General features: G+C 43.9%; 2 protein-coding genes across 5 annotated transcripts in view; one reads left to right on the top strand and one right to left on the bottom strand.

The window, feature by feature from the left end:
• The window catches only part of WDFY2 (WD repeat and FYVE domain containing 2), a 182776-nt gene that overhangs the window by 149704 nt on the left and 5216 nt on the right, over positions 1-27856 (top strand). For 2 of the 3 annotated variants that reach the window (XM_033436916.2, XM_033436917.2), the window contains exons 8-11: positions 11906-12011; positions 15890-15991; positions 16844-16974; positions 19793-19901. In XM_033436916.2, the coding sequence (XP_033292807.1) occupies positions 11906-12011; positions 15890-15991; positions 16844-16974; positions 19793-19901 (448 nt within the window). Of the gene's footprint in view, positions 1-11905; positions 12012-15889; positions 15992-16843; positions 16975-19792; positions 19902-20944; positions 27824-27856 lie in introns of those variants that run through there. The other variant, XM_004274620.4, reaches the window with a different exon arrangement.
• DHRS12 (dehydrogenase/reductase 12) overlaps positions 1-27856 on the bottom strand; it is a 177499-nt gene that overhangs the window by 2972 nt on the left and 146671 nt on the right. The window contains exons 11-12 of one of the 2 annotated variants that reach the window (XR_007473227.1): positions 7430-7807; positions 1297-2500 (exon numbers count right to left, since the gene is read on the bottom strand). The gene's annotated coding sequence lies outside the window, so the exon portion shown is untranslated. Of the gene's footprint in view, positions 1-1296; positions 7808-27856 lie in introns of both variants that reach the window. The other variant, XR_007473226.1, reaches the window with a different exon arrangement.

Genomic DNA, 27856 nt, shown 5'->3' on the forward strand with positions numbered 1-27856 from the left:
TTTATTTATACCCCATTTTAACCCACAGAGGATTTGAGAGTGCTTACAAAAACCACAAAATAAAATAGTGGCAGCAAAGAAATAAAAGGTAAAAAAGAGAACCAGGGAAGACTATTAAGAGTAAAAATTTGAGAGTGAGAGAAAAAAGAGCTTCAGAATATAAGCTATGAAGGCCTACAGAATTTCTATAATTGAGTTCAAATGTGGTTTCAAGATTCCTGGCAGCTTAAGGAAAAGGTATCCTCACCCAGTACATGTTGTACTTCCCCAGATATTTACTGAGTACTCGCCTTGATTAGTATCAGGCTCTTCTTCCTTAAGGAGTGGATTTCAGGAGACTGAGAGGAAGAGCAGAGAAAGCTTTGTGCTTCCTTGGAGCAGTTCTCAAACTTTGTTGTCCGCCAAGAATCACTGAGAAATCTGTTAAATAGATTCCTGGGCCCTGTCCTCTGAGATTCTCTCCACTGGTCTGGAGCTGCGGGCATCTGTGTCGTAACAAGCCTCCCAAGTAGCTCTGCCAGTGACCCTTGGACCACACTCTGATTTGTCCCACGTGTGCTGCCCGAGGTCCCCGGAGGCAAAGCCTGATCGTGTTGCCAAAAAGAATTTTCAATCTGCTTTAGAACTCTGAAGCTAATCTGAATTGTCTTTAACTTTTAAAGTTTTCAACCTGATCTTAACTATGACTCTAATATATCAACTCCCATGAACTGACTGGTTTTAAGTGGCATTAGCTCCGCCTGTAGATCTGCCTGGAAACACGAGTTTCAAAAACTTCTCCTAAGAAGTTAAATTTACAGTTTGGAATTATTAGATATGAGCTAATTCAATTTTACAGGGCCCATGCACAAATACTTATATTTTGTGTTAGAGTTTAATTTTAGAGACGTAGCTACTAAGTCCTTCATTCCCACATGAGAGAACAGATCAGTTGTCCGGGGCTATACTTGGCTTGTGGGACCACTCAGACCTCAGTATCAGCTCATGAAAGGAATTACTCCCTTATATTTCTCTCCATGACAAGGGGACACATATCGAGATCACGTAGAAGGAGTTGACATCATCCATGTAAGTGAAGAGAAAGAAAAACAAAATACAGCCCTGTTTCCTAATACTTGGTTACCAGCTACTCTACCAAGTAATTTCTGCTACTCGGGCTCCCTCCGAGAAATCAGATACAGGCTTTGAATGAAGATCAGCAGTATTTCTTGGACTCATTCAGATTAGCTCATAACTAGTTTTATTTCTACACAGTGGTTCACAAAGACTGCAAGCAGGGCGAGTGTCAGTACTCACCGCCAGCATCACTGGGTGCTGCGTGTCCTTAGGCAGAACGTTGTTCTGGGAGACTTGCATCTACAGTTGGATAAGCAAGGAAAAGCTATAAAGTGGAGACAGAGTCTCTCAGTTCCAGAAAAATGAAGCCTAAACTAATAGGTCTTCCAGTTTCTGAGACATACAGGCTTGGCCTTTTAGAAGATGAAACGAACCATACTTGGAGTCCATCCTGATAGGATCGCACCCTGGAGCCTGGTGCGGTGGACAGGCTGGTGAGGTCAGGAGCTACCGGTCAGAACTGCCTTGAACAGGAAGAACAGCAGAAGGCCTTGCCTGGTGCTTTATTTATTGATAATTCAAGCTTAGTAATAAGGTGGAGTCTATGAGGGGCTCCTTGACACCAGGTCTTAGTCTGAGAGGGGTTGCCCTTGGTGTCACAGAACTAGGAGAAGTAAACTTCCTCAGCATCGTTGGTGTCACGCTGTGAGAGTGGGTTTGAGTGCCCGAGGTGGGGACAGGGAAGCATTGGAGCTGCTGACAGATGGAGGAAGACGGGGTTCACAAAGAAGGTGCAGGAAAGAAGGTCAAGGGCATCAGGCAGGATAAGGCCCACGTTCACAGCAGCCATTCCTCTGCCCTGAAAATTGTCCACTGGATTGGTGTTTGGTGATTCCTGTATTTATTTTTCGTTTTTTGTTTTTTTCAAATTATCTGCAATCTTTTCTTGTTTCTTTTTTTTTTAAATTTTTATTGGAGTATAGTTGCTTTACAATGTGTTAGTTTCTGCTGTACAGCAAAATGAATCAGCTATACATATACATATATCCCTTCTTTTTTGGATTTCCTTCCCATTTAAGTTACCGCAGAGCATTGAGTAGAGTCCTGTGTGCTATACAGTAGGTTCTCATTAGTTATCTGTTTTATACATAGTATCAGTAGTGTATGTATGTCAATCCCAATCTCCCAATTCACCCCATCCTTGATTCTTGTATTTGAGTAGCGCCTAATACTTTGTCAAAGAGCTTTCAAAACACACAGACACCTCAGTTTAATCTTACAATAACCCTATGAAAGAGAGAGGTCAGATATCATTTTTTCGGTGAGAATATTGGGCTTCCATGCTCAAAGACTCCAGCTGGTAGCTTAGGTCTCCCAGACCTCAGTTCAGTCCAGCAGAGAAAGCTTCTCAGAACCTTCTTTGTATCCAGCGCTGTGCTAGGCTCTGGGGAAACAAAAATGAACATTGAATAACATGGTCCCCACCGTGCCCCATGGTGTTTTCTTTCTTTTCTACTTCAGAGGCCAAAGACTTTCTGCCTGGGGCCTCAGGCTGCCCCTTGCTCTCCTACAATTCCTCATTTTCCCACCTTCCCCCAGGATGACTGTTGGTGGCCAGAGTTCCAAATCAGGGGCCCAATCATTGAGCTTGGGCACCGGGAAGAGCAGACTGGACCAGAGATTCCCCACCCCTCAGGGTGGGGAGACTGCCTTCCCCTCTTCTGGAAACGTCCAGCCATAGTGTGGAGGGACAGCTCCCTGTGGCTTCTGTCCCAGGTTCTGAGCTTTCACACCATCCTTCATTGGCAGAAATACAACATTAATGTAGCTAGTTTGATTTGATGTGTAAAAATCCCATCAAAGCAGAGAGAGCTTTAGCACAAGTAAGTGATTGATGACAGCAAAAATGTTTCCAAGTCCAAGGAAAAAAAGCTGAGAAAGTATACTTCTATAGTACAATATTATCTGCATTTGAAGCATTTTGGTATTTTTATTCCCTGCAGCAAGTAGAACATGATTACGTGCCAGCTCTGGGGAAAGAAAGGCAAAGAAAAGGTTCCAATTTCAGGGGCCAGTTATGTTTTTCAAGAATCAGTTACCAGTTAGATGGATATTATTGAAGCATAAACCTGGACATTTATTGTCCCGTGCCCACCTTGTCAAATCTAATCATGGGACTTGGACCTTTTAGATTCTTTTTTATTCTGATAGGTATAGGATAATACCTATCATTTCATGGCCACCTTTTCTTTCATGGCCATATTTTTTCTTTCTAATAGTGTTTTCTTAGGACTCTAAGACTTCCTGGCAATTTAATTTAATGGTAACTTGATTTAAAGCACAGGTAAAGGTCTGCGTGGTCCCTTGTGATGGACCCCTCCACCAGGACTGGGATCCGCGGGCTGCATGAGGCTCTGTCACAGCCGGGACCCTGGGCCCACGTGGCCTGTGTCTTTGCCTCTTTCCACAGCCCCAGCTCTGGGTTTCTCTCTTCCTCTTCTTACCATGGGTAAGACTTTTGTTATAAGCATCTTCGAATTCTTTTGGTAAAGAAATAGGCTATTCATAAATAAATAAACAGTGGGAGAATTTATGCTTTTCTCTTATATCAAAGTTATGAAAGGAAGTAAAATTCTTGCACTCAGGTTCTTCTGGGTTTGGGGGAGAGGGACCAAGGATAAATATGTATGAAAGCTTTCTCTCCTTCCGAATCTGAGATTAGGAGCGTTTCTCATTGTCACACCAGAGAATCATTAGGGGTGATGGGAAGAGATGTCTTTTCTATTTTTAAGTATTTAGCTAACTAAAGACATAATAGGTCAAAGTATTAGCAGCTAAAGTTCTTTACAGAGGGTAGCATCTTGTCAAAGACAGAGGGGTTGTATAGTGTGGTGACTAGTAATAGCCTTTGAGTCAGGCCAGGCTGTATACGAGGCAGCCCTTCTGCTGAGGGCTCTGTAGGCTTGGGCAAGACACCTCATCTCTGATCTTCAGTTTCCTCATCTCTAAAATAAGGACAATATTGGAAAGAAAAGCCCTCAAAGGTTGTCAAAAATCAGAAATAATACAATGCATGTAAAATAATCAGCACAAGAATAAGGGGTAATTAGTGGCAATTGTTAACATTATTCTTGTTAATAAAAATGATAATAATTCAAAAATCGAGCTTTCAGATAAGATTACTGTTTCTCCCTGATTGTAGCATTTCCAATGGAAATATTGCCACATACACCTACTCCCTCTATACCTAATATATTCAGCAGATGTTCATTGAGCTCCGTCTACAGACCAGACTTTGTATTGGGCTCTTAGGACCCAAAGGTGACTAAAAAAACAGTCCCTGCCTCTATGGGGCTGTGCTAGACGTATGAAAAGGTGGTAAAGGTGGGTCCGTTTGCCATTTTACTGGAAAGTAGGTGGCCTCGGTGGGGGAGATTCCCTGTTGATCTGGATCTTAGGAGATGAAGAGATTCTCACCGTTCTGCTGAGGATTACCCAAACAGAACTGCATGAACTAAATACAGTGTTCTCAGGAAACTGCAAGTGGACAGAGGGCCAGTGGCTAATCTGAACTTCCACTCTAGCCAGTGAACAGCAAATTGTTGCTGATGCACAAACCAGTGTTCCCAGAAGGGAGACCCCAAGTTCAGGTTCAGCCTTGGCTGTTGTCCAAGAATCCCTGGGGAGACGATCCTTCTAGGGTCCCTTTGGTGTGGGATAAGCCTAAGTGTCAGTTATCCTGGAGACCTCTCATGTGTGGCTCGGTCACGGACCTTCTCTGGTCCGAGGAGGTCTGGAAAACTTAGGAATGTGGGAGTTATGAATATAAGAGAGAGAGAGATCTCTAGAAGCAGATGCTTAGCTGGTTAGATTTCACCAAGTGGGCTGGGAATTTTCATACTTTGGAAAGTTTCATTTCTTTGCTGTACATTTAAGTCCCCCCTACTTTGGGGATGGAACAGGGCCTAAGTTGACGTTTGGGTAGATGTTAGCCTGTGTCTGAAAATCTGTTTCTATAAAGAGGATAAAGGCTTCTCTACCCTTTTTCCTTAAGAAGCATCAGACACAGGACCAGCCTTCATGGGCGTGTGACCTTTGCAATCACACGAGGCCTCACGCTTAGAAGGGTCCCATGCTTGGTTTAGTGCTCTACTGTCACCATCTTGTAATTCTTTATTTTTTTGACAAGGGGCCCTTTGTTTTCATTTTGCGTCGCGTCCTCCGTGTTACGCAGCTTGGCCCGATCAGAAATGCTGCCTCTAGGGCTGGTGAGAAAGGGAGTGCGGCCATCCCGCTAAGCATAGTCTTTGTAGATGGTGGAGCCTGTTGGTTGTGCAAAGTGGGGTCTTCATACACTCATAAGAGCTTTGTAGTGCAGTTCATGGAATGCTCATCTATGAAATAATAACCAGTTTTGAGATGCTTTCTAGTATAAATGCTACAGTGATGCCGGATCAAACATGAATGCAAGAAGAAGGTATCTTTTACTTTTTATAACCGTTGATCTGTGAACCTGGGGATGTTCCTTCACCTCGTTTTTAACTGCAAGGTGGTTGTATTTTGAATCCTTAAATCAAGAAGCCCCTGAGCATCTTTATTACAAAGCTTGGGACACAGCATTCATCACTGTGTTCTCCTGTGTTGGAATATTAACAGGACTGGAGTCCCATAAATTATGTATCTGTTGCTGAATGTTGCTGCCAGCTGTGAGTGGCAAAGCACTTCCTTCTGTAGCTTATTTCGTTTTGCAAGATCCTTGACGTGTATCAAGGTGTCTTAACAAATGAAATGTAGTTCAAATCACAGGGCGGTTATGAATCTGTTCAAATAGATAGATTTTCCTTCTTGCCCCGGAATGTCACAATGGTGTCAGTCCATATTCTAAAATGTATGAAGTAACAACCAGGAGAGATAGAAAACAATTGACTTTGTTTTTTAATGAATACATGTCAAAGATTTTATATTAGTCATTAATTAATAAAGGAGCTGGTAAGATGTTACAACCAGTTCAGAGGAAAATCCAGAGTAGAAACATGCAGAGGCAATGGAGAATGCTGCAATGAATTTGTATTTTCACAGTTGATTTCTTCCATGTGAGGAAAAGGATGTGGAAATTAGTTGCATCTTCACTGGATAAGATTCATTTGCAGTAGTATCAGTTTTCTATAACTTACAGAGTTATAAAATAGCGTAAAGATACTGAAGGTACAGACCCCCATAGAGTCAGAAAACCCAGAAGGGGGTGCTAGACCATACCTGATATTCCATTGAAAAGATACCCAGTAATTTCTTTTTGCCCATTTCAAAGTTTTTTGACCTACCCCTCCTCTCCTGTAATCAGAATAATCTGAAAGATTATTCTTGATCACACAAAAAAAGGCTGGTCTCATAAAGTTCGGCCTAATTATGTACACTGGTGCAATAAGAGTGTAAAGTAACCCGTAGGCCATCTTGGTTTGCTTTGCAAATATGGAGCCGTACATTATGGAGTGTTAAACAACTGTTAAGCCCACAAAATTTACAAAAGTTTTTATAAGGAGTCTTGGATTGAGCTTTTCAGAACCTCTGTTATCTGCTATCCCAAGGCTAGGAAACTGAGCCCAAGAAAATCTCCACCATTTTTTACCTATAGTACTTATAACCTTGGTTGAATTCCTCGAGGTTTTCAACATTTGCTAGCTTCCTGGCCTGGTAGCTTTCTTACCACCTGTAAGGCCAGGACCCTGCAAACCAGGTACCAGGCCAGTTTTCCTTTTGGGAGGGGGATGGTTATAGGCATTGACTCCCTTAATTCTTAAAGGGGCCAGTCATATCTGATTCAATGAACACTACCCTCTAATATGATACTCTAGGTAAGGCCTTGTCTGCCCAGTGATATACTATGGATAGATTCTAATTAAACCTGTGAAATAACTATATTGCCATGAAAATCAAGGGGACTCAGTAACAGATTTTGAATTCTGGGGGATCTCTGGGAATTGGATATCATTCTTAAATGTTTGGATTTAGCTTATCAAAGCAGAATTTACTAAATTGTAAGTTAGAGATAGCATAAAAAGTAAGAGAAAAGGCAGCCTCATATATCCAAAAAATAGAACATTAAAGCAACGTCAACAGTATTCCAGACAAGTAACCACAGTAAAACTTCCCTCTTCAGTTCATTCAGTCCTGTGTCATTAATTCTTGTTCTGCTGGTTTTTGGTTCAGCAGTCTGCATTTGTGAAGCCATCTGCATGCAGACTAAAAAGAGTCCAGAAATCCAAGAAAATCCTGACTCAATCCACTAGCACAGTTTACAGATTGTCTAAGCAATGTCAGTTCAGTACCCTTTGCCTAAGAGTCTATTCGTTTAAATACCAGTATTTAAAAATACCTGCTATATAGAGTCCTTTCCCAGGAAACTCTGAGATTGACCTTTCTGGCCTGTAGCTTATAGTGGAGGCTTCAGGCAAGAGTCAGAATAATACAAAGTTACCTGTAGATATTAGAGACTTAATGGTTAATTTTTACTGTTATAAATAATATCAGAATTGAGAAGAGTAAAATTCTCTATTGAGATACCCTACATAACTATTTCCTAAGAGATTTGATCAGTATTTTGCCTGCAGGTAAAAACAGACAATGAGAGCACTGATAAGTCTCCAGGGTCTTCCCATGCAATATACAGTTTCAGAAATATATTAATAATATTTTACCCATACTGACTTAACCTAGGGAAGACTAAGCATCTCCTCTGATCCGACGGCTCTTCCTGTAACACAGTGAACAAATGCGGTTAGTAACACAGCAATTATGTATAGCATCTCTATCTTTATAAGGCAAAGGGAACAAATCTTTATGATTTTTCTAGGACCCCTCTAGAAGATCTTAAAGATAGTTTTAGATAATCTAAAGATCGTTCTTAGCATTTAAAAATATACTAAAAAAATTTTTTTCCCGAAAATACAGGGTTCAGTGTGGGAAAGCAAAACCATTTTCAGAGGATACTTGATATCTTTAGATACTTGATTAAGATAGGAGCACAGGTGCCTAAGAAACAATACTTGGTTATCTATATAATCGAAGTAACAAGAAAACATTGGAAAATAAATGTAGAAAGGAACACAGTCTTAAAGAATTTAGGTCTTTTCACAAATGAGGGCCCTTGTTCCTTTTTCTTTTCTTAAATAATCAAGAACTTTTCAAGTCAACATAAAGCTCTGAAAATAATTTTCGTGAGACACAGAATCTCTGCTAGCTAGGCAGATTCCATAGGAGGTAAAGAATATCCTTTTGCAATGTACTCCAAGGCATTACTCAGTAAACTAAGGAAGCAAGCCATCAAAACCGAGGGAACTATGCCAAAATTTTAATGTATTTTATAGCTTTTTTTTAAAGACTCGAGTATTATAAACCAAAGCAAGTAAAATTCATTTTCCATGTTTTGTCTTTTATTTTTCTCTTTTATATTCTGAAACAAATTTATATTTTACTTTAGAATTGCCTTTTTCATTCATTTATGCTCTCTCGAAAGTATATGATGGAGTTTTCCAGAGGCTACCTGAGTGACATTATAACAAATGCAGAAAGAGATGAGTTTTTGGTTCTTGCCTATTAAGCCAGACATTAGAAAGACTTGCACAAATATTAAACAATGCGATTTTGTCTTCAAAATATTTTGTTTTGGGAAATATAGTTATTTTCCCCAAAATATATGTTATTTACGTTAAAATGCAGTGGATTCATCATTGCTATTTTCAGATGAATCAATAGTTTAAAAATTTCTCGGATTTGATTTGACTTCGCTGCCGAGGGCCTGGATTCAGTCCGTGGTCGGGGAACTAAGATCCCACGGGCCATGTGGTGCAGAAAAAAAAAAACCCATATTCTTTTTTTTTATTCTTCCCCCAAAACAAAAACACAGACACAATCGTATTTCCTTTTCATTACTGCATCTGGCATAGTCTCAACCACCCATTTTAATTATAATAATTAACCAAAGTAACTAACTCATATTTCATAGAGAAGATTGGGAGGAGGGAGGATGTGGATAATTGAGAACTTTCCATCACATGCAGGCATTTTAGCACAGCTAGACTCGCACAGCTCATGAATCACGTGACATCAATTTCTACTGTGACATACATCACTTTTGCATCCCCTGAAAGTGGCAAAAAGGAACACATTCATTTGACATGACACACCTCAGTTACAGCTTCTCTACAGCACACAAAAATAGGCAAACATATATAATCATATATGCTTATTATGCTTTGTAATCGAAGTTTCAGTTACTTAGAAATTATCTAGGTAGGTATCCAATGACTATCAATTAGCTCAACTTACTATTAGTCCATTGTAAGTTACCTAAAGATCTTGGGAATGATCTTTAAGTTGATATGCTATAAAACATAATTGCTGTATATATAAAAAGTTTATCAGAATAATTAATTGAACACAAACTTAGCTTTCAAAATCTTAAACATTATATAGGCATAATATTAGCTTATTTGACTAGTTATCCTATATAAATTTAGGAGAAATCAACCCAAGTAAAACAAAATGTACATTTGCATTATATTTAACACTGATTAATCCAGAAAAAGACATACCTGTGTTTTAAAACTCATCATGCAAGTCTTATTTGCCAAAGAGTTACCCTAATTTTGTGAACTTGGATTCTTAAAATATCACTGAGTTAGGGTGTATTTTCTGTGGAATAATTTTTAAGTCTAGTAAATTTAAAGTTTTAGAGGTTCAGCTTCCTTATTTTCTGTGAAGTTTAGGAATATTTAATTTATATAAGCGCTTGCTTATCTTTATAAGCAAGTGCTTATAATATAAAAGATGCCATAATCTAATTTATTGGTACCCTCTGGAAACAGGAAAGCATTCCACACACAAGACGTAAAGGCCCTTTTGAACTGCAGACACGGACGCACAGAGCTTAATGGCTTCAGTCCTACAACTGCAGCCGCAAGTGAAAAGTAAACACAAAAGCACACAAAAAATCACCAGTTGAGATTTCACAGAGTTATTCTCCTTCCCAGTGGCCACAGAATTCTTAATGAATTTGAGCTCAAAATAGAAAAATATTCAAACAAAAACAACCAAGAAACCAGATTCCTTGTTCTCTTTTTGCCACAGGAACATAGGTCTCTATCATCTTTTGTTGGTGATCAAATTGTCAGACCCTGAAACTGAATTCCCCACCAAGGGGGAACAACTTGTCAGCCATGTATGAACTAGAAAGAAAAATAAAACACAAAATCAGTAAAGAGGACATGAGAACTAGAGAGAGAATCAGTGAAACGCAAGTCTGTTGCTGTGTTGGATTCACCCTGGGAGCCGTCTCGGGCAGCACAGGTTACCTGGCTCCATCAGGTACGCCCAGCAGGCATTTCGTTGGATGACCTTACAAATGTAACATGAACAGATGGCACAGACTTTACTTAATTGATCATTTAAGGAACCAGTACAACAGCTTTTTTCCTTAAGTGTTGGTAACTGACAAAGACACCTCTCCTTGGGGCCTTAGCATCTTACACGAGCATTTTTAAAATTTGAGCTAAAGTTGATTTACAATGTTGTGTTGGTTTCAGGTGGACAGCAAAGGGATCCAGTTATATATATGCCTATTCTTTTTCAGATTCTTTTCCATTATAGGTTATTACCAGATGCTGAATATAGTTCCCTGTGCTATACAGTACGTCCTTGTTGTTTATTTTATATGTAGTGGTGTGTATCTGTTAATCCCATACCCCTAATTTATCTCTCCCCACTTTCCCCTTTGGACATAAATCATAGCAATATTTTCTTAGATCAGTCTCCCAAAGCAAAAGAAATAAAAGCAAAAGTAAACAAGTAGACCTAATTAAACATATAAGCTTTTGCACAGCAAAGGACACCATAAACAGAACGGAAGGACAACCTATGGAATGGGAGAAAATATTTGCAAATGATGCAGTCGACAAGGGCTTAATTTCCAAAATATACAAACACCTCATACATCTCAATATCAAAAAAACAAACAACTCAATCAAAAAATGGCAGAAAGGGACTTTCCTGGTGGCACACTGGTGAAGAATCTGCCTGCCAGTACAGGGGACACGGGTTCAAGCCCTGGTCTGGGGAGATCCCACATGCCGCGGAGCTACTAAGCCCGTGCGCCACAACTACTGAGCCCGCATGCCACAACTACTGAAGCCCGTGTGCCTAGAGCCCGTGCTCCACAACAAGTGAAGCCACTGCAATGAGAAGCCCGCGCACCGTAATGAAGAGTAGCCCCCGCTCGCTGCAAGTAGAGAAAGTCCGCACGCAGCAACGAAGACCGAACACAGCCAAAAATAAATAAATTTTTAAAAAATATGGCAGAAGACCTAAATAGACATGCCTCCAGAGAAGACATACAGATGGCCAACAGGCACATCAAAAGCTGTTCAAGGGGTTCCCTGGTGGCACAGTGGTTGAGAGTCCGCCTGCCGATGCAAGGGACACGGGTTCGTGCCCCCGTCCGGGAAGATCCCACATGCCGCGGAGCGGCTGGGCCCGTGAGCCATGGCCGCTGAGCCTGCGCGTCCGGAGCCTGTGCTCCGCAACGGGAGAGGCCACAACAGTGAGAGGCCCGCGTACCGCCAAGAAAAAAAAGTTCAACCTAGCTAATTATTAAACGAGCATTTGGACTTATTTTAAGTGTTGAAAATCTTGAGTACTCTCCCAATATTAGCATGTTGACAATTCCTCCGGTTTCCAAGATCTGCTCTTGGGTGGGGCTCGGTGGTGAGTGCGCATGTGACCCACTGCTGGGCCTCCTTCCCTCAGGGCTCTCTCTGCTCTTGGGAACTGTCACTAACTCTTGCTTCTTTCGCAGTGACAGAGTCCAGGCCCTGTCCTACGCACAGCACACGCGGCAGCTCATCTCCTGTGGTGGTGACGGTGGGATTGTCGTCTGGAACATGGACGTGGAGAGGCAGGAGGTAGGTGCCACAGCAGCCTCGGGCCACCCCCTCCTCAGCCACCGGGCTGGGCTCTGCAGCTCCCACCCTGCTGAAAAAAGCTTCAGCCTCCCCTCCTACTCACTTCTTCTTTCTTTTATGAGTAAACCGTGAAAGAAAACATGTTGTGTCAGAAAATTTAAAAATTCTGGTATGAAAGGAGCTTCCGTTTTCGTTTTTAACCCCTCATAAATTGGCACGTTAACACTTAACGTAATGGAGATTTCGTAAGAATTTCAACTGAGACTAAGCTGGTTAGACTTTAAATCTGTTGAACCATTACAACAGCAGTTCAGGCGAGAAAGAGGAAGCAGCTATTTTCAGGTGAGTAGCCGTTTGCTATAAAGTGCCTACGAAGACAGAAAGCGTAGTACTTCATGTTATTGGGGGAAGTGGTGGCTAGTGTGTGAGAAATGGTATTTGATGAAGGATCCTTAGTTTGGTATTAATAGAAATATTAGAAATATTTTTTGTGTGTTTGCGAGTCATATTCTAAGCAGTTCTCCAGTTATAAATATATACGTTGTCATTTTTTAGGCATATATTTAAGTTTTATCATAACATTCTTTTTTCAGTGAATTTTCTTTTTCCTCTTTGAGCATCTTAACAACGATTTGCTTACTGAATATCACCTTTGACAGGTACTTTGAAGTTAACCATTTTCTCATTTCCCTAGAATTATGCTGGGTGAACTTTCCCTTTGACAGTGTGTATTCTTCTAATTTATTTCCTTGCGGGATGCGAGACTTAGAAAAGCAACACTTGAAAAATTAGACAAAAGCGATTTCCCAACTTTCTTCCATACCCTCACCCCAATCTCATTTCAAGGGAGTAGTTGCTATTACCCATAATGCAGTGCCTTTCAAATACCAGTAATTAAATGCTTAAGGAGACTGAAGCTTGATTTGCTCAAACCATAAATCCACAGGAGTTCTATTAGTAACTAATTAAAATGATCCTTGCCGTCAGGAAGTAGGGAATTGTGGACTGTTACTTTTGAAAGTACCACTTGGCCCCATGGGCGTAAAGGCAGGGATGTCGGCACAGTGTGTGCTAGCCGTGCTAGCCAGGCCCCCATGTGACTCGTTATTCTGCATGGTGGCCTGTTTTGGGTGACAGACAGTCGCACCTGGACTGTCCTGGCTTCTTCCCAGGCCTGACTGGCCAGACTTGGGGAGGGGAACCGCTGGGCTCTTTTCCCTCTGTGCACACAGCCTCCCTCCCTGATAGACAGAGGCCCAAAGGAGGATAACGATGCGGTGTTCCAGAGACGGAACCAGGTGGTTGGTGGGCAGTCCTCCGAGCCATCTTGCTTCAGTTATGCCTTTTGACATGAAAACATCTGGGCGCTCGGTACTTGTTGACTATCTTAAATCTTCTCGAGCGATTTAAAGCTCTAAATGAGCAGTGCTGGTTCCATCCACTTTTTGCACGTGTCCCATTTTGTAAACATACATCCCCTGAGGTGTATCTGTGGAGCTAAGTGCCATGTGGCGCTCAGCTCAGGAGGCCTGAGGTGTAAGGAAACTGTCCCTGCCCTGAAGGGCAGGTGGCCTTTCTGGAAGAAAAGACATGGGGGAGAAAACGTCAGAGAACTATTCAGTGGTACAAATCGTTCAATCACAGTTGGTGTGGGTTAGAGCATCCGGGCGGAGGATTGTCATCGGCTGACGTTCTCAGCGAAGGGTCTGTGGCAGGAGGGAGTGCTAAGAGCTTGACGGGCCTGAGTACACTCTGACCAGAACAAGAAGCAGCAAGAGCAAAGAGCGGGCAAAGTGGTCGTGCGCAGAGGCAGAGGCAGAGAGGAGGGGGCGGCAGCCGGGGGGGGGGCCAGCGGGGGGAGACCTCAGGTGGCTGAACACAGATCAGGCAGACATCCCATAGGTTGAACGTGTGTTTGTACAGTTAATGAAACGCAATTTCTCACAATTTTATTATTTTTTTAAGTATATATAATACAGGTTCTTTGTAGAAAAGTTAGACTGAGTACTTGTTAACAAAGAGAATGTCAATTATTCATGATACCACCACCCAGAAATACTGCCCTTCACATGTTGGCAAACATCCCTCCTTACATTTTTCTCTGCAGATACATGTCAGATTGTTTTTTGGACCAAAAAATGGAATCATACTACACATGCTGATTGTTTTTCCCCCTTTTCAGAGCCCTACTGTCAGTTCCCTCCTCATAGACACCCACTTATGTATTTCATATGTGTCCTAAACCAGCACACTTCCTTGTAAAAGGTGTAGCGGGGTGTGTGCGTGTGTGTGTGTGAGTGTGTGTGTGTGTAAGTTGTTTGTAAATCTTCCTGATTTTCCTGCATCATAAGTGTACTGAAAAATCACAACATAGATAAGTCTTTTAGGGGTAAAATGTTGTCTTCAGCTAAAACACTTTGGATTATTTTATTAAATCTGTCTTTAAACGAATTAGGGCATGAAAATTACCAAGTAAGTGAAAGGCTTACTTCTTTTCTTCAGTTTTAATAAAATAAATAGACTAAGAATTAGAGCTCTTAAAATGTCCCCTTTTTACTTTTTTTTTTTCTGAGAAAATATGTAGCTTTCGGTTCATTTCTGCTTAAAGGTAGGGGAATAGGCTAAGTCCCTGAGTCTGTTCTATAACAGGTCTTCCTCAGAAAAGGATTACATCAACAAAGTCCTTCCTGAGCCTTTACTGTGCTGCTGTCCGTTGTGAAGCCCAGAGAGGGGAGGCCGTTGTTTACCATATTTCTCAAACTTGTTTGATCTCAGGCCTCTTTTACAGTAAGTGTCCTGTCAGTCAAATTGGCGTGCCCTGGAATTCGCTTTTGGGAAACGCTGGGGTTGGGTGTATTTTCCCCAATTCCTTGGGTTAGGTGATATATGGAAAGAGACCAATCTCTCTGCCAGAGGATGAATTTACAGAGTAGAGCATGGAACTCTAGAAGCAAATGTAGCGTCCCCCTATGGAGAATCTATAAAGATTTGATAAAGAATAGCTTTCAGCTTAACACATCCTTTAAACCTGTTTGACATAGTTTAGAGTACTCGCCATGGGGTTGGGGAATAGTGAACAAAGCCAGGATATTACATGACCCACGAGGCAAGGAGCAGAGCCTTACACCCTGCCAGGCCCTGTCAAGACAGAGGACCGGTAGCTTCCCTGAGAACCCGCCGCTGTGGTCAGGTTCTGTCCCTCCAACGCGGGTAGCTGCATGCATGTGTAATAGGCAGGTGTATGTAATTATACACAATCAGAGCAAATATAATTGCATATGATCGGGAAGGATGAGATAACGTCCTAAATCCTCAACATAGCTGTCAGTGGTGTGGCCCCTGCATCCCCTCCAGCCTCAGCCCTTCATACCCTTCCCTCCCCCCCTTACCCCCCCTTTTCCCTCCCCTGCTCCCCCCTTACACACACCCATGCGCTCCAGCCATCCTGCCCCTCTCTCAGCCCACTGTGCCTGGTCTCCTGCCATGCATCCCCAGGTCTCAGCTTGTTATCATTTGTCAGAGACAAAGTCCTGAACCCCAGCCTAGGTCATCCCACTCTCACAGCACTCTGAGCTTCTCCTTCTCAGGCCTCTGATCCTTACACTGATTCAGATAATAACTATTATTAATAAGATTTTCATATTAAGTCTTCCCTGATAAATTACAAGCTCCATGATGGTAGAGATTCTTTCTCTTCACCACTACATCCCCAGGACCTGACGCATCATAGGCATTTAGGAAATATTTTCAAAATGATCGAGAAATCACACCTCTGTTTCTTAGAAACACATCTTGATTATGTAAGTTTCGGCAGTGACACTGGTTCCACTGTCTGGGCTGCTTCTCACTGTGACCTGTTGTGTGCTTTATTTGACAAGACCCCTGAATGGTTGGACAGTGATTCCTGCCAAAAGTGCGATCAGCCTTTCTTTTGGAACTTCAAGCAGATGTGGGACAGCAAGAAAATTGGCCTGAGACAGGTGAGTGATACGGATGCTTCCTCAAAATGTAATTGTATAGAAATAACTTTACCTTGTGATCTTGGAGGAAGTAGCGCCCCTGGGCGAGAGCTGCAGTGGGAGTAAATTACTGCCCTGGAGTCACTTTGTGACCGCACGCTAGTTTATTCCCTTTCTCTCCTGTAGCTCATTCCTGCTGCATTCGGTTTCCGTAGTCACTTGGTGCCAGTAGTTAAGGGATATGATTTTAGAATTCTAGTGGCATCTAGTGAAATGTACCTTAAAATTAGAGGGGCCGTGCTTAGCTTATATTGGTACCAAACCATGAAATTATGTAAGTGATGTTTATTTCTTCTTAATTTCACTTTCCTTCCTTCCATCTTAGTTTTAGTTATTTATATCTACGTATAATACAGCATTTTCAATCTGATTCCACGGTTGGGTTTGGTCTGCCCCAAGGAAGTCAAATGCCAGTCGCCTAGCTTGAGCACGGCCAAAGTACGGACAGTGGATTGAGTCAGGTTTCGTCCCAGTTCTTCACCCAGCAGCGAAGCCTCTGGAGGTGGCACTTCTGGACACCCAGCTTTAAGATAACCCGACCGCTGGGTGGGTCCTAGTTCATACGGTGATAATTGGAAAGCACCGAGACTGGGGAAGGGGGCGGGGTCTGAGGCCGTGGCACGATCACGTGTTCTTCCCAAACAGTCCTCATCCTGAATAAACAGTCCCAAAAGAGGAGCACCTGGCGCGTTCCTTCAGTTTCCTGGAACATTCTGGTTTAGCATCCTCACCTGGACGCTATGGGTCACACCTGAGCCTACCCGGCCAGGCCGAGGTGCGCAGCCGCAGGGAGCATGTTTTCTCTCCCTCCAGCACCACTGCCGGAAGTGCGGGAAGGCCGTCTGCGGCAAGTGCAGCTCCAAGCGCTCCTCCATCCCTCTGATGGGCTTCGAGTTTGAAGTGAGGGTGTGTGACAGCTGCCACGAGGCCATCACCGACGAGGAGTAAGTCCCAGCAATCCGCAGAATTGTCGAGGTTAAGGAGGGAGCCGGGTCTAAGAGCTTCGCCCAGCGCCGCAGCCATGACTAATAGGGCCCTAGTCCTGCTGGTTTCTAATGCAGACCGTGGCTGGTGGGCAGAGCCCTCCTTTCCACCAAGAGATCATGTTCTCTTGTGGGCAGGAGGAGAGAGTGCACGCTGAGAAATCATCTCTGTGCTCTCGTCAGTCCCAGGGGTGTGTGCCGTGAAATGTTCTTGTAGCAAACTCTCTGTCTGCTCATTTTCTTGAGAATTGCCCAGCAGTGCAGGAGCCCTGGGTTTACTTTCTAGCCCAAGCCGGTATCATTATAGGACCAAATCAGCCCACAGGCTCCAGAGCTTTTGTTTTCCAGGAAGAGTTAAGCCACTTCTCCTAAGAGGCCAGTGCCGCCAGCTGCTGAGTCTTGCTGGTCGGTCTCGCCCAATAACCCAGGACCTGAGGTTACTGTGCCGCTGTGCTTTGTTGGGGGGTGGCAGGGAGGGTGGGACAGATCCATGCTGTCTTTTCATTTTTTTAATCTATGTTCCTTTTTTTTGTTTGGTTGTTTTTTTCGGCCATACCGCACGACATGCGGAATCTTAGTTCCTCCACCAGGGATTGAACCCGTGCCCCCTGTCATGGAAGCTTGGAGTCCTAACCACTTAGACTGCCAGGGAATTCCTCCCATGTCGTCTTTTTCATGTCAGCTGTTGTAAAACAGATGTAAACAGAATGGTCTTCACCAAGTTTCCCTTTTAGTGAATTACAACAGGATCTCATAGGGAACTTATTGCCCAATTCTCCCACCTCCACCCACCCCCACACCTGTTTAGAGTAAAATCATTTTACGTACTAGATGGGTGTCTTAAAAGCTGCATGTAGGGCTTCCCTGGTGGCACAGTGGTTGAGAGTCCGCCTGCCGATGCAGGGGACGCGGGTTCGTGCCCCGGTCCGGGAAGATCCTACGAGCCGCGGAGCGGCTGGGCCCGTGAGCCATGGCCGCTGGGCCTGCGCGTCCAGAGCCTGTGCTCCGCAACGGGAGGGACCACAACGGTGAGAGGCCCGCGTACCGCAAAAAAAAAAAAAAAAAAAAAAAAATGCATCAGAGGAGGTCAGCATTTAAAGGAAATTCTTGGCAAATTAATAAAACAAAGCGTTCTCTTACAGATAACCCTGATGTTAATGTATGTGTTTTTTTCATTCTTATTTAGTCATAGCAAATGTTACGTAAGATGCCCTTGCATAAGTAAGCATTTATGTTCATTGGTTATGTTCTGCTCATCGTATGTGGTGAAATTAATGAGTTCTCATTAAATTAGAGAGCTGCAAGAGACAGGATATTCTAGTTTAATTCTTCATTAAAGACACAGACCCAGAGAGTCTAAGTGACTACAAATTAAACCTAATTCTTTAATTCTAAATATTTTAAAGTGATCAGTTTTGGGATACTGAAGATCTGTTCTCTAGATTGAGCAATTAACAGCCATCTTCAGGGAGCCCATTGCCGAGGAGCGGCGACGTGAAACATGATTAGAAAACTGCAGTCTCCTTCCACGTCCCTGTCCCCTTTCCCACATCACTGTTTCTTCTGCTTTCTTCTCCGTGGGAACATGTGCATTGCCTCTAGAGTACCTAGGCAGTTGACCAGCCTTCTTACTAAAAAAATACACAGATTAAAAAACTAAAAAGCAAATAACATTGTTCGTTTATATATTACTTGTCAAAGCATCAGAATGCCACAGAAAAACCAGATCTGCAGTTATACCAGGGAAAAGAGGAGAAAGAATGAAGAGCCCTTAGATGAGAATGACAGTCTTGGGTGTTTTAACAAGTGTGCTTTTTTTTTTAATGCAATAGACAAAGGTAGACTATTTTACCAGCAAGTCCTTCTGAGATCAAACTTAGCAAAAGCACTGTGGGTCGTTTTAAAGATTTGTTTACAGCACAGGTAGAGAGCCTCACAGACTCAATCAGAGCAACAAAATCTCCAAAAGGACGTTTAGAAACTTTAACATCGTTTGACCATTTTGGAGAGTATAAGAATCCTTTTACCCTTTTTTAAAAAAAATCATAACATGTCACCAGGGAATAAAAGTAGCTCTGAGGAGCATTCCTTTTTTCTTTTTTTTTTTCTTTTTTTGCGGTACACGGGCCTCTCACTGTTGTGGCCTCTCCCGTTGCGGAGCACAGGCTCCGGACGTGCAGGCTCAGCAGCCATGGCTCACGGGCCCAGCCACTCCGTGGCATGTGGGATCTTCCCGGACCGGGGCACGAACCCGCTTCCCCTGCATCAGCAGGCGGACTCTCAACCACTGTGCCACCAGGGAAGCCCCATTTTTTAAAAATTTATTAATTTATTTATTTTTGGCTGCATTGAGTCTTCGTTGCTGCATGTGGGCTTTCTCTAGTTGCGGTGAGCAGGCTTCTTATTGCTGTGGCTTATCTTGTTGTAGAGCACAGGCTTTAGGTGCACAGGCTTCAGTAGTTGTGGTGCACGGGCTCAGTAGTTGTGGCTCGCGGGCTCTAGAGCACGGGCTCTAGAGCACAGGCTCAGTAGTTGTGGCGCACGGGCTTAGTTGCTCTGCAGCATGTGGGATCTTCCCGGATCAGGGCTCGAACCCGTGTCCCCTGCATTGCCAGGCGGATTCTTAACCACTGCACCACCAGGGAAGTCCCAGGAGCGTTTCTAATAGTGAAGTCACTTTAGCCATTTGGCTAAAAATTAGAGCTTAATGTCACTCTAGATCTTCTTCCTTTATATACTACTGCCTTTCACTCTTGGAAACTTTCTTTGCTCCCTCCAGACGTGCACCCACGGCGACCTTCCATGACAGTAAACATAACATCGTGCATGTGCATTTTGATGCCACCAGAGGATGGTTACTGACTTCGGGAACTGACAAGGTTATTAAGGTAGGATGCTCTCTTATCTTAGAAGCTTTCCATCTTTGGCTCTGTGTAAATATACAGGAGCCCCAAGACCACATGAGGTCTGCTCCAAAGCTTACCCTTGGCAATGAGCATTTTTGAGAACCTGCTACCTGCCGTGAACAGTCACTGGCTGTACACACCAAAATAAGACATGGCTCTCGCCTGAAAGGAACAGCTAGTCTACTGGGGACATACTTTTAAAAAGACAGTTAATAATAGGTCGCATGTTCAGCAGCCCAAAGAGTAATATGGACAAGAATTACTGGACGAGTTCAGGAGATGGAGATAGTGCTGCTGGAGATGACTTCAGGAGGGGGTTTGAGCTGAGCATTGAATGAGCCAACAAGTAATAAACAAGATCTTTTCCCCGTGAGATCAGTTACCCAGGAGCAGTCCTCCAGGGCCTGAGGACTGCGCTAGACCACGTGGATTTTGTGACACAGCAGAGGCACAGGACTGAAGGGGCCACACCTGTGTCATTCTCTGAGGCACCCAGAGGCTCAGGCTTGCCTCGTTCACTGAGCCCTACTTCCTGGGCCCGTTCTGGTCCCTTCTTGGAGGCAGCAGCAGGATGGGGCAGTTGAAATAACCCCCTTTGGAAGCCACCAGACCTCTGTGACTTTGAGCACGTTTAAAGTAAATTCTGGGAGGCTTGGTTCCTTTATTTTTGAAAATGAGACATTTCGTAGAACTGTTTGGAAGATGAGATGAGATATAGAAAGGACACAGCACATCTTGGTACCCATTTGTTGCCTCATATGTTACTTCCCTTCCCCCTTGAATGAATCTAATCTGCCTTTATTCTCCATCAGCCGGATTAAAATTTCCAGCTGCCATTGTCCTGTTTTTGAGGGTTATGTTGAACTTTTTGATGGACAAATACTATTTTATAGATTTATAAATGATGTTCGTATAGTACTTAGCTCCTTGTTAAGTTAAAAAATACACTTGAATTCAGTTACCAGGACTGCGGATGCTCAACACAGTTGAATGGTAGTTCATCAGAGATCTTCTTCTTTTTACAGTTGTGGGATATGACCCCGGTTGTGTCTTGATGCCCCTTCCAGGCACCAGAAAGATAGTATTTACTCAAGAAACGGTTGTTCTAACCTAAATCATGACTGGAGCTGTAAAGCAGATGCGTGAGTGGTGGGAGAGAAGCTGAAGAGCTGAGCTGAGCTTGCGTGTGACCCGCACACACGGCGGTGAGCGGTCGGGGAGCTCTTGCGAGGGAACTCTTGCAACTTGTTCATACGATATAAAAGAGGATATTTTTTTAACAAGTGGTTTATACAGTCTGGCTGTGCTACCTTGTTTTGAGTATACTGCAAACTCAGTGTGGGGTGTTTTAAGTTTTATATTTTTCACCACTTCGTTTTAGTTGTTGCTTTGTGTGTCGGAGAAATGAGGCGTGTATAACCGTTCAGGGTGTTTTCGGTAGTTATAGTTTCCGTGTTTCCTTCACTTGGACACATATCTTGTGGTCGGCATCTTTTCCTTCTCTATGTATCCACCCTCAGCTTCATCGGCTGTTCCCGAGTGTACGTATTCACAGTTTATTTGCAGTGTTTCTGCTTTCGTAGAAATCCCCTCCCATTGAGAGACCTGGAAAACCATTCACGTGGATTTCCCAGCTGACTCTTGAATCGCCTGAGAGTTATCTGTTTGTGATATCTAGGTCGTACATGTTCTCATGGAGTGGAAATGACCTTGTGTTTCTGCCTCAGTTTTTCTCTGTCTTTCCTGCATTAAAAACAAATGTTGTGAGAAAGCCACTCGCAGCCACAAAGTAGATTATCATAACTCAGGCCTTCAACTCTCAGTGCCTGGATCATTTCTAATTCAGCTGGAGCTTTCTGAGCCTTTTAGGTTTTAGTCTTATTGACACAGCTCCCTGTCGCTCTTCATATTAAACACAAAACAACAAAACCCTGTGTCCTTCAAGAATAGTGTCTTTAAAATGCGTTGTTCTATGTGATGTCACCTCTGAACTTGAACATGTTCATTGCTGCGAGGTTGTATCCTGCTTTATTCCTCACCGTATTTTCTTCTTTCAAAACGAGATACTTAAAGATTTTTATCTTCATGTATTTTATGAGAACACTTTGCACACTTTCATACTAAAATTGTGTGATCTGAGACATAAAAGGTACTGAATCCTACAGTTCATGCTGTGTTCCAGTTGGGAATGTAAAAAAAAAAAAGGGGGGGACAGGGGGACGCTTTAGGAGATGAATCTAAACTCTAATTTTAAGGGAATCCACTCAAACTTGATAAATTGAGATATTCTTGTGTGTAGTGACTCAACTTGGGATATTGAAGTTCTTTTTTAAAATCTTATTTTTGGGGGCTTCCCTGGTGGCACAGTGGTTGAGAGTCCCCCTGCCGATGCAGGGGACGCGGGTTCGTGCCCTGGTCCAGGAGGATCCCACATGCCGCGGAGCGGCTGTGCCCGTGAGCCATGGCCGCTGAGCCTGCATGTCCGGAGCCTGTGCTCCGCAGCGGGAGAGGCCATGGCAGTGAGAGGCCCGCGTATTGCAAAGAAAAAAAAAAAATCTTATTTTCATTTGTAAAAATAGAATTGATATTAGCAGCAGGCATGAGCTATGTGCTCGCCCCGTTCTAAGCACTTTACACAAGTGCCACCTCATTCAGCCCTCACCTGTCAGGAGCATTGGGGGATCCCCGGGTCCTTGGGGTTCATCAGGTTAATTAAGCAGAGCCTCACAGTTAAACAGGCCAATTACTTGCCCTTCCCTATCTGAGCCCTACCTCCACAGGATCTTGTTCTCTTTTGATCTGACAATTTGGGGTGGTAGTAGTTGAAGTCCTATTTTTTTTCCTCTTTTCCTGAAAGTAATTTTTCCCCCTCGTGATCATTAATTTTCTTTCTAACTGGGAGAAGGCCTCCCAGCCATACTTGGATTATCCCTCCCCCAACACTGACCAAGTGTGCTTCCGGGGGACGGGCTTCCTCGAGATGATTCTGCTGCTGCAGCTTTGGGAAGCAGGACAGTGGGTGTGCCCCATGCAGCCATGGTACGTGACAGCCATGACCTGGGACATCAGGGCAGATGGGCCCATGTGACCATACTCTAAGGTTGTGTACACACACACACACACACACAGCAATTACCACTTATCACTTAACTGCCACTTCCACACAATCCTTGCTTGCCATCAGCCAAAGCCATTATAACTAACTTGAGTCTCTTCTGCATGACTGCTCTGTGAGAGAGCTTTAAAAAGGGAATTTAAAATACTCAAATATTGGGCTTCCCTGGTGGCGCAGTGGTTGAGAGTCCGCCTGCCGATGCGGGGGACACGGGTTCGTGCCCCGGTCCGGGAAGATCCCACATGCCGCGGAGCAGCTGGGCCCGTGAGCCATGGCCGCTGAGCCTGCGCGTCCGGAGCCTGTGCTCCGCAACGGGAGAGGCCACAACAGTGAGAGGCCCGCGTACCACAAAAAAACAAAAAAACTCATATCTATTTTGTAGTTTACTACTAGAACCTGGAGCCACTTAACTAAGTTGTACGTAATAAAGGACTGTGTGTTGGAAATGAGTTGTAGGAAAGAATCGCTGTTTTCCCTTCCTGAACTTTGGAGCCCGGCCTGTGTATAGAGAGGCAAGCACAGCGATAGGGAGACGGTGGATCAGGAGCGCGGCAGACCTGACGTGGATCTGAGTTGGGTCTCGATGAGCTCAGACCCCACTGGGAAAGCTGATTGTCTCCTTTGGACCACATGTGACACCGTGGTCCCTCTGGTCTGTGACCCTGCACTTCAGTCCAGCCATCTCCCTCCCAGCCTGTCTGTATCCCAGCCCACAGGGCCACTCAGAGGTTGAAACCACTGGACACCTCGTTGGTGACGAGAGTCACGATCAGTAACCACAGATATGTCAAGGTATCCGTTGCCCTGCCTTTTCCTTTCTCCTCATTTGTGTAGGTGCTTGAACTTGGTGAGAAGCGCTTAGCACGCCAACTGTGTGTGTCTATAATACTGTGAATTCTTGAGTATTACATTATCTCCACCATTTTTGTAACTCGTAGATATGTGTTGGTGTCGGGGTGCCTTCCAAGCATTTTTATGGAATAGAGGCTTCATTCATTAGGAGTGGGAGCTGGTGCCAGCGCTTGGCTTTTCTCCTGTCTGGGTTAACTCTCATAGTTCTTGTTTTACCCCACTGGAATTGCACTTTATATATATTTTTTGCTCTGTTACTTCAACATACAGAAGCTCTGGCAAGTAAAGCCTAACAGGATTATGCTGGGAAAGTGGCAAACCCGCACATACCGTGCACGTGGCTGTCCTTCATTTGGTAGGATAGAACCAATCACATGCTCTCAGTTTCTCCAAAGAAATGATGTTACTGGAACCTTTAACTGCCTGGGTTGTCTCCACAGTAGCACAAGTGGTTGTAGATTAAGTACTTGGAGTCATGTGTCTTTTTATCTGAGGTCAATCAACCATGATGTATTTCTTACTGGATTGTTTGAATTATTCAAAGAATCATAAAATCACAAAACTGGAAGGGATCTTCAGACATCTAGAATGTTCCAAGCACAAAACACTATAGTCACACCAGGCAGTTAGAGATCGCAGAGGTATCAACAAGGGAAACCTGAAAGAATTTTCGAGGAACAGTTGTTTTAGAACATTAACTGGTAATGGCGTGAGGGGGAACAATGACTTCCAGCCTCGAGGCAGGGAGCTCTGGGAGCTGGGTCTGTTCCTCTCATTGTAGGCACAGCCTTTGGCCCCAGGCTGTGGTTCCAAGCGGATGGGTATGTGCAGTGAGGTAGTTCCTGCAGGTCTCCATCAGCATAAACTCCTTCCTACACTCTTCCCCACAGACCACCCCAGCTACAGAGTTTAAGTGGAAATCCAGGGGCACTGAAAGCCCACCTCACCCTCCGTGTGTGGGTTGGCGCTGAGCCAGTCTCTTCATTGACCTTCTTATGGAACATTGCCTTTCTTTTCCTGTTTTAAGATTCATTTTTTCAAAAGCAGAATTTATTTTTTTCTTAACATTAATCAGTTTTTAACGCCTGAATTTTGCCTTTTAAGCAAGGAACTAGATCTAAACTATGTTATCAAAGTTACTGGACATAAATATCCATTAAATGACATTCCTTTGGTTTGGCCTTTTCATAGTAGTTTAATTGTATGTAAGTGACCTTGTCCACGAAGATTTATATTTTAAAGTGAAGGAAAGCATTTTGCCAAAAACATTCTTTTTTTCCTCTCCTTTAAAACAAAGTTATGTTTTTCTGGATGTGCCTATCTAGTGCCTATCTAGTGCCTATCTAGCGACATGATTGGGAAACAGAGATTAAGTCCATCTTGAGCACTGAGGGATCTAGATGACCCTTGAGACTCCAATTCTCGTCCAGTCCAACCCTTTGTTGAGTGTCCACCACACTCCAGGCTTTGAACCAGGCCCGGGGTCACGAGGTCCATCCTGTGGCCTAGATGGATCATTTCAGTGCCAGGTGGTAAATCCAGTGACAGAGGGCTGTGGGGTCCTGTTTCAGGAGCTGCGCAGGTGCTCCTACCCGCACGGGTGGAGCCAGGGGACCTTGCTGAGGAAAGGGCTTCTGAGCTGAGAGTTAAAGGATGAGTTGTTGTGAGCCCAGGCTGTGGGAGCAGCGTAAACAAAGGCCCAGGACCTGCATCAGCCTGGTGCTCGGGGCCCACAGGCGGTTTGGAGCTGCCAGAGAACATCAAGTGCACAACTGCAGTCCTGGAGCCTGAGCTCTTGTCACCGTGAGACGCAGATGCCGTGGCCACAGAGAGAGGCAGCACATGGTTCACCACGCACCTCTACCCAGAGAGTCAAGTTTCCCTGCAGCTGAGGCTGGTATCAAAGTTTCTTTTCCTTTGGAAATACCTGGAGTTATTATCCTAAAATGACCCCTGGTAACTAATTTTTCACTGGAGGCTGTGAGGTGGGGCTGGAGACCACTGCTTGCACAGACTTGGCCTGGATGAGCTTATGGCATACTGATTCCGCTATTACCTGGGGGCCCAGGTTAGGAGCTCCCCTTTGAAAAAGGACAGGCCTTGACCTGTGGAGGAGGTTGTTCTGGACAGCGGTGGCACTGCACCCACACGGCCTTCCCATGAGCAAGCAGGCCACTGCTGCCCTCATTTCCCTCTGGCTTTGAATCGTTCTTGCAAGTAATGGTCATTTCAGCACAATGTGGTAAATGTGATAAATCCTCATCGCAGTGGCACTCGCCAAGCGGAAGGGAATGTTTTTCTCAATTCGGCGACAGTAAAAGAGCTCAGGCAGCCACCGCCCTGGAGACCCGACTCTACCGAGCAGGGGCATCCCGGCGTCCCACCGCGGGCCTCGGTACTTCCAGGTACTGATACTTGTATTCCATCCACTTGCCTTTATCCTTCAGTGCCCAAGTATCATGTGTCCGTAACTTAATTCAGGGACATCCATGTTTTTAGTTTGTAATTTTGCCTTTAAACATTATCCTTTCCACCAAGAAGCCTGTTTAGGCCAAACACAAGAAAGCAGGGTGTAAAATTAGATCTGTCCAACACTGGAATGGGATTCCTCTTTTGTGTTTCTTTTGCCAGGGAATTTTGGAACAGACAGTATGTAGCCCCTTGTCTATTTATAGTGGAATAGATGTGGAAAGGAGATTAAAAGCCTTGAGTAGAAGTTGAATTCAATGATTGTTCCTAAGATCCCTTCCAATCCGTGATCCTATGATTCCATGACTGTTATTACTAAACTGACCTAACCATTACCAGTGACCCGCCTGCACGTGGCTGACTTCACTCAGGTAAACGGGAGCATATCCCACTGCCTTTGTCTTGTGTCACATCAAGTAAACTGCTTCCAGTATTTTCCCGTCTAGAGCCCAGGAGGTCTGAAAAAGATGGTGAAGGTGCAAGTCAATCATAGTACCATCTCATTAAAAACAAATACCTCAATATGTTCACCTTCGTGAGTGTACAGAAATGTATCTGACTTTCTTGGGAGAGAAGGGGAATTGCAGGTCGGCTTAAAGGTTAGTTTTAGAATGTGACTTTGATATTTAGGATCCTTTCTCCTTTTTATCCCCCTTGGTTCTCTGGGAAGCATGAGCGGGTAAACTGTAACACAAAAAGGAGAAATGGTTTGAAAAAAATATTTCACTTATACACTTTTTCTTTCATTGAAATGGATGGCTGCCTTATGTTAGTAGCATATGAAGTATGGACCAAAATACTTGTGTCGCTGGTAACCACTGTATACTTACATATTTGTGTTTTACGCCATCTGCTTTTTTTCCAAATGTACTGTCATTTTGCAGAAGAAAATCTTTATATGAAAAGTCCAAAAACTGTTACTAACTGGACAACCGGGAAGGTGCTAGCCCCACATTCGTGCCTGCCTGCCACTGTCTCCACAACAGGGGACACAGACGCTTCCACCCTGCACGCCCACCAGTCTACAGCCACGTTGGAACCTGGCTGCAGCGGGCGTGTTGCTTTATGGATGTCTTTTTCTTTCTTTTTGAAATGAGATTCTCCAAGGGGTCAGGCTGAAAATGTAATAAGCCCAAAGCTGGAAGAGATTTATCAAATGTGGTTCTAGCCAAACCCTGCTGGCATTGCCATGGCCTCTGCCACTAGATTTCCCCCAACCAGACCAAGCAGTCTTGACATTGACTTCCTGAATGTGATTAGGTGGGAATAAGCAGGGATTTCCCACGATGTTAAATGTATCCAGTTCTCCATTCAAATGCTGCTGAATGTCGTGAACGTTTCTGAACTCTGCTCACTTTCCCACTGTGCTTCCCGCTAACCAAAATGAATGTGTAGCCATGACCAATGTCAAAGACTCAATGCAAGCTACCGCCACGGTTTAAAATAAATCTCTGGAAACCTTCCTGCACCTGTGGTCCTGTCATTGTTGTCGAGCTGTGCC

This window comes from Orcinus orca, chromosome 18 (assembly GCF_937001465.1).
Source record: "Orcinus orca chromosome 18, mOrcOrc1.1, whole genome shotgun sequence".
Lineage (NCBI taxonomy): Eukaryota > Metazoa > Chordata > Mammalia > Artiodactyla > Delphinidae > Orcinus > Orcinus orca.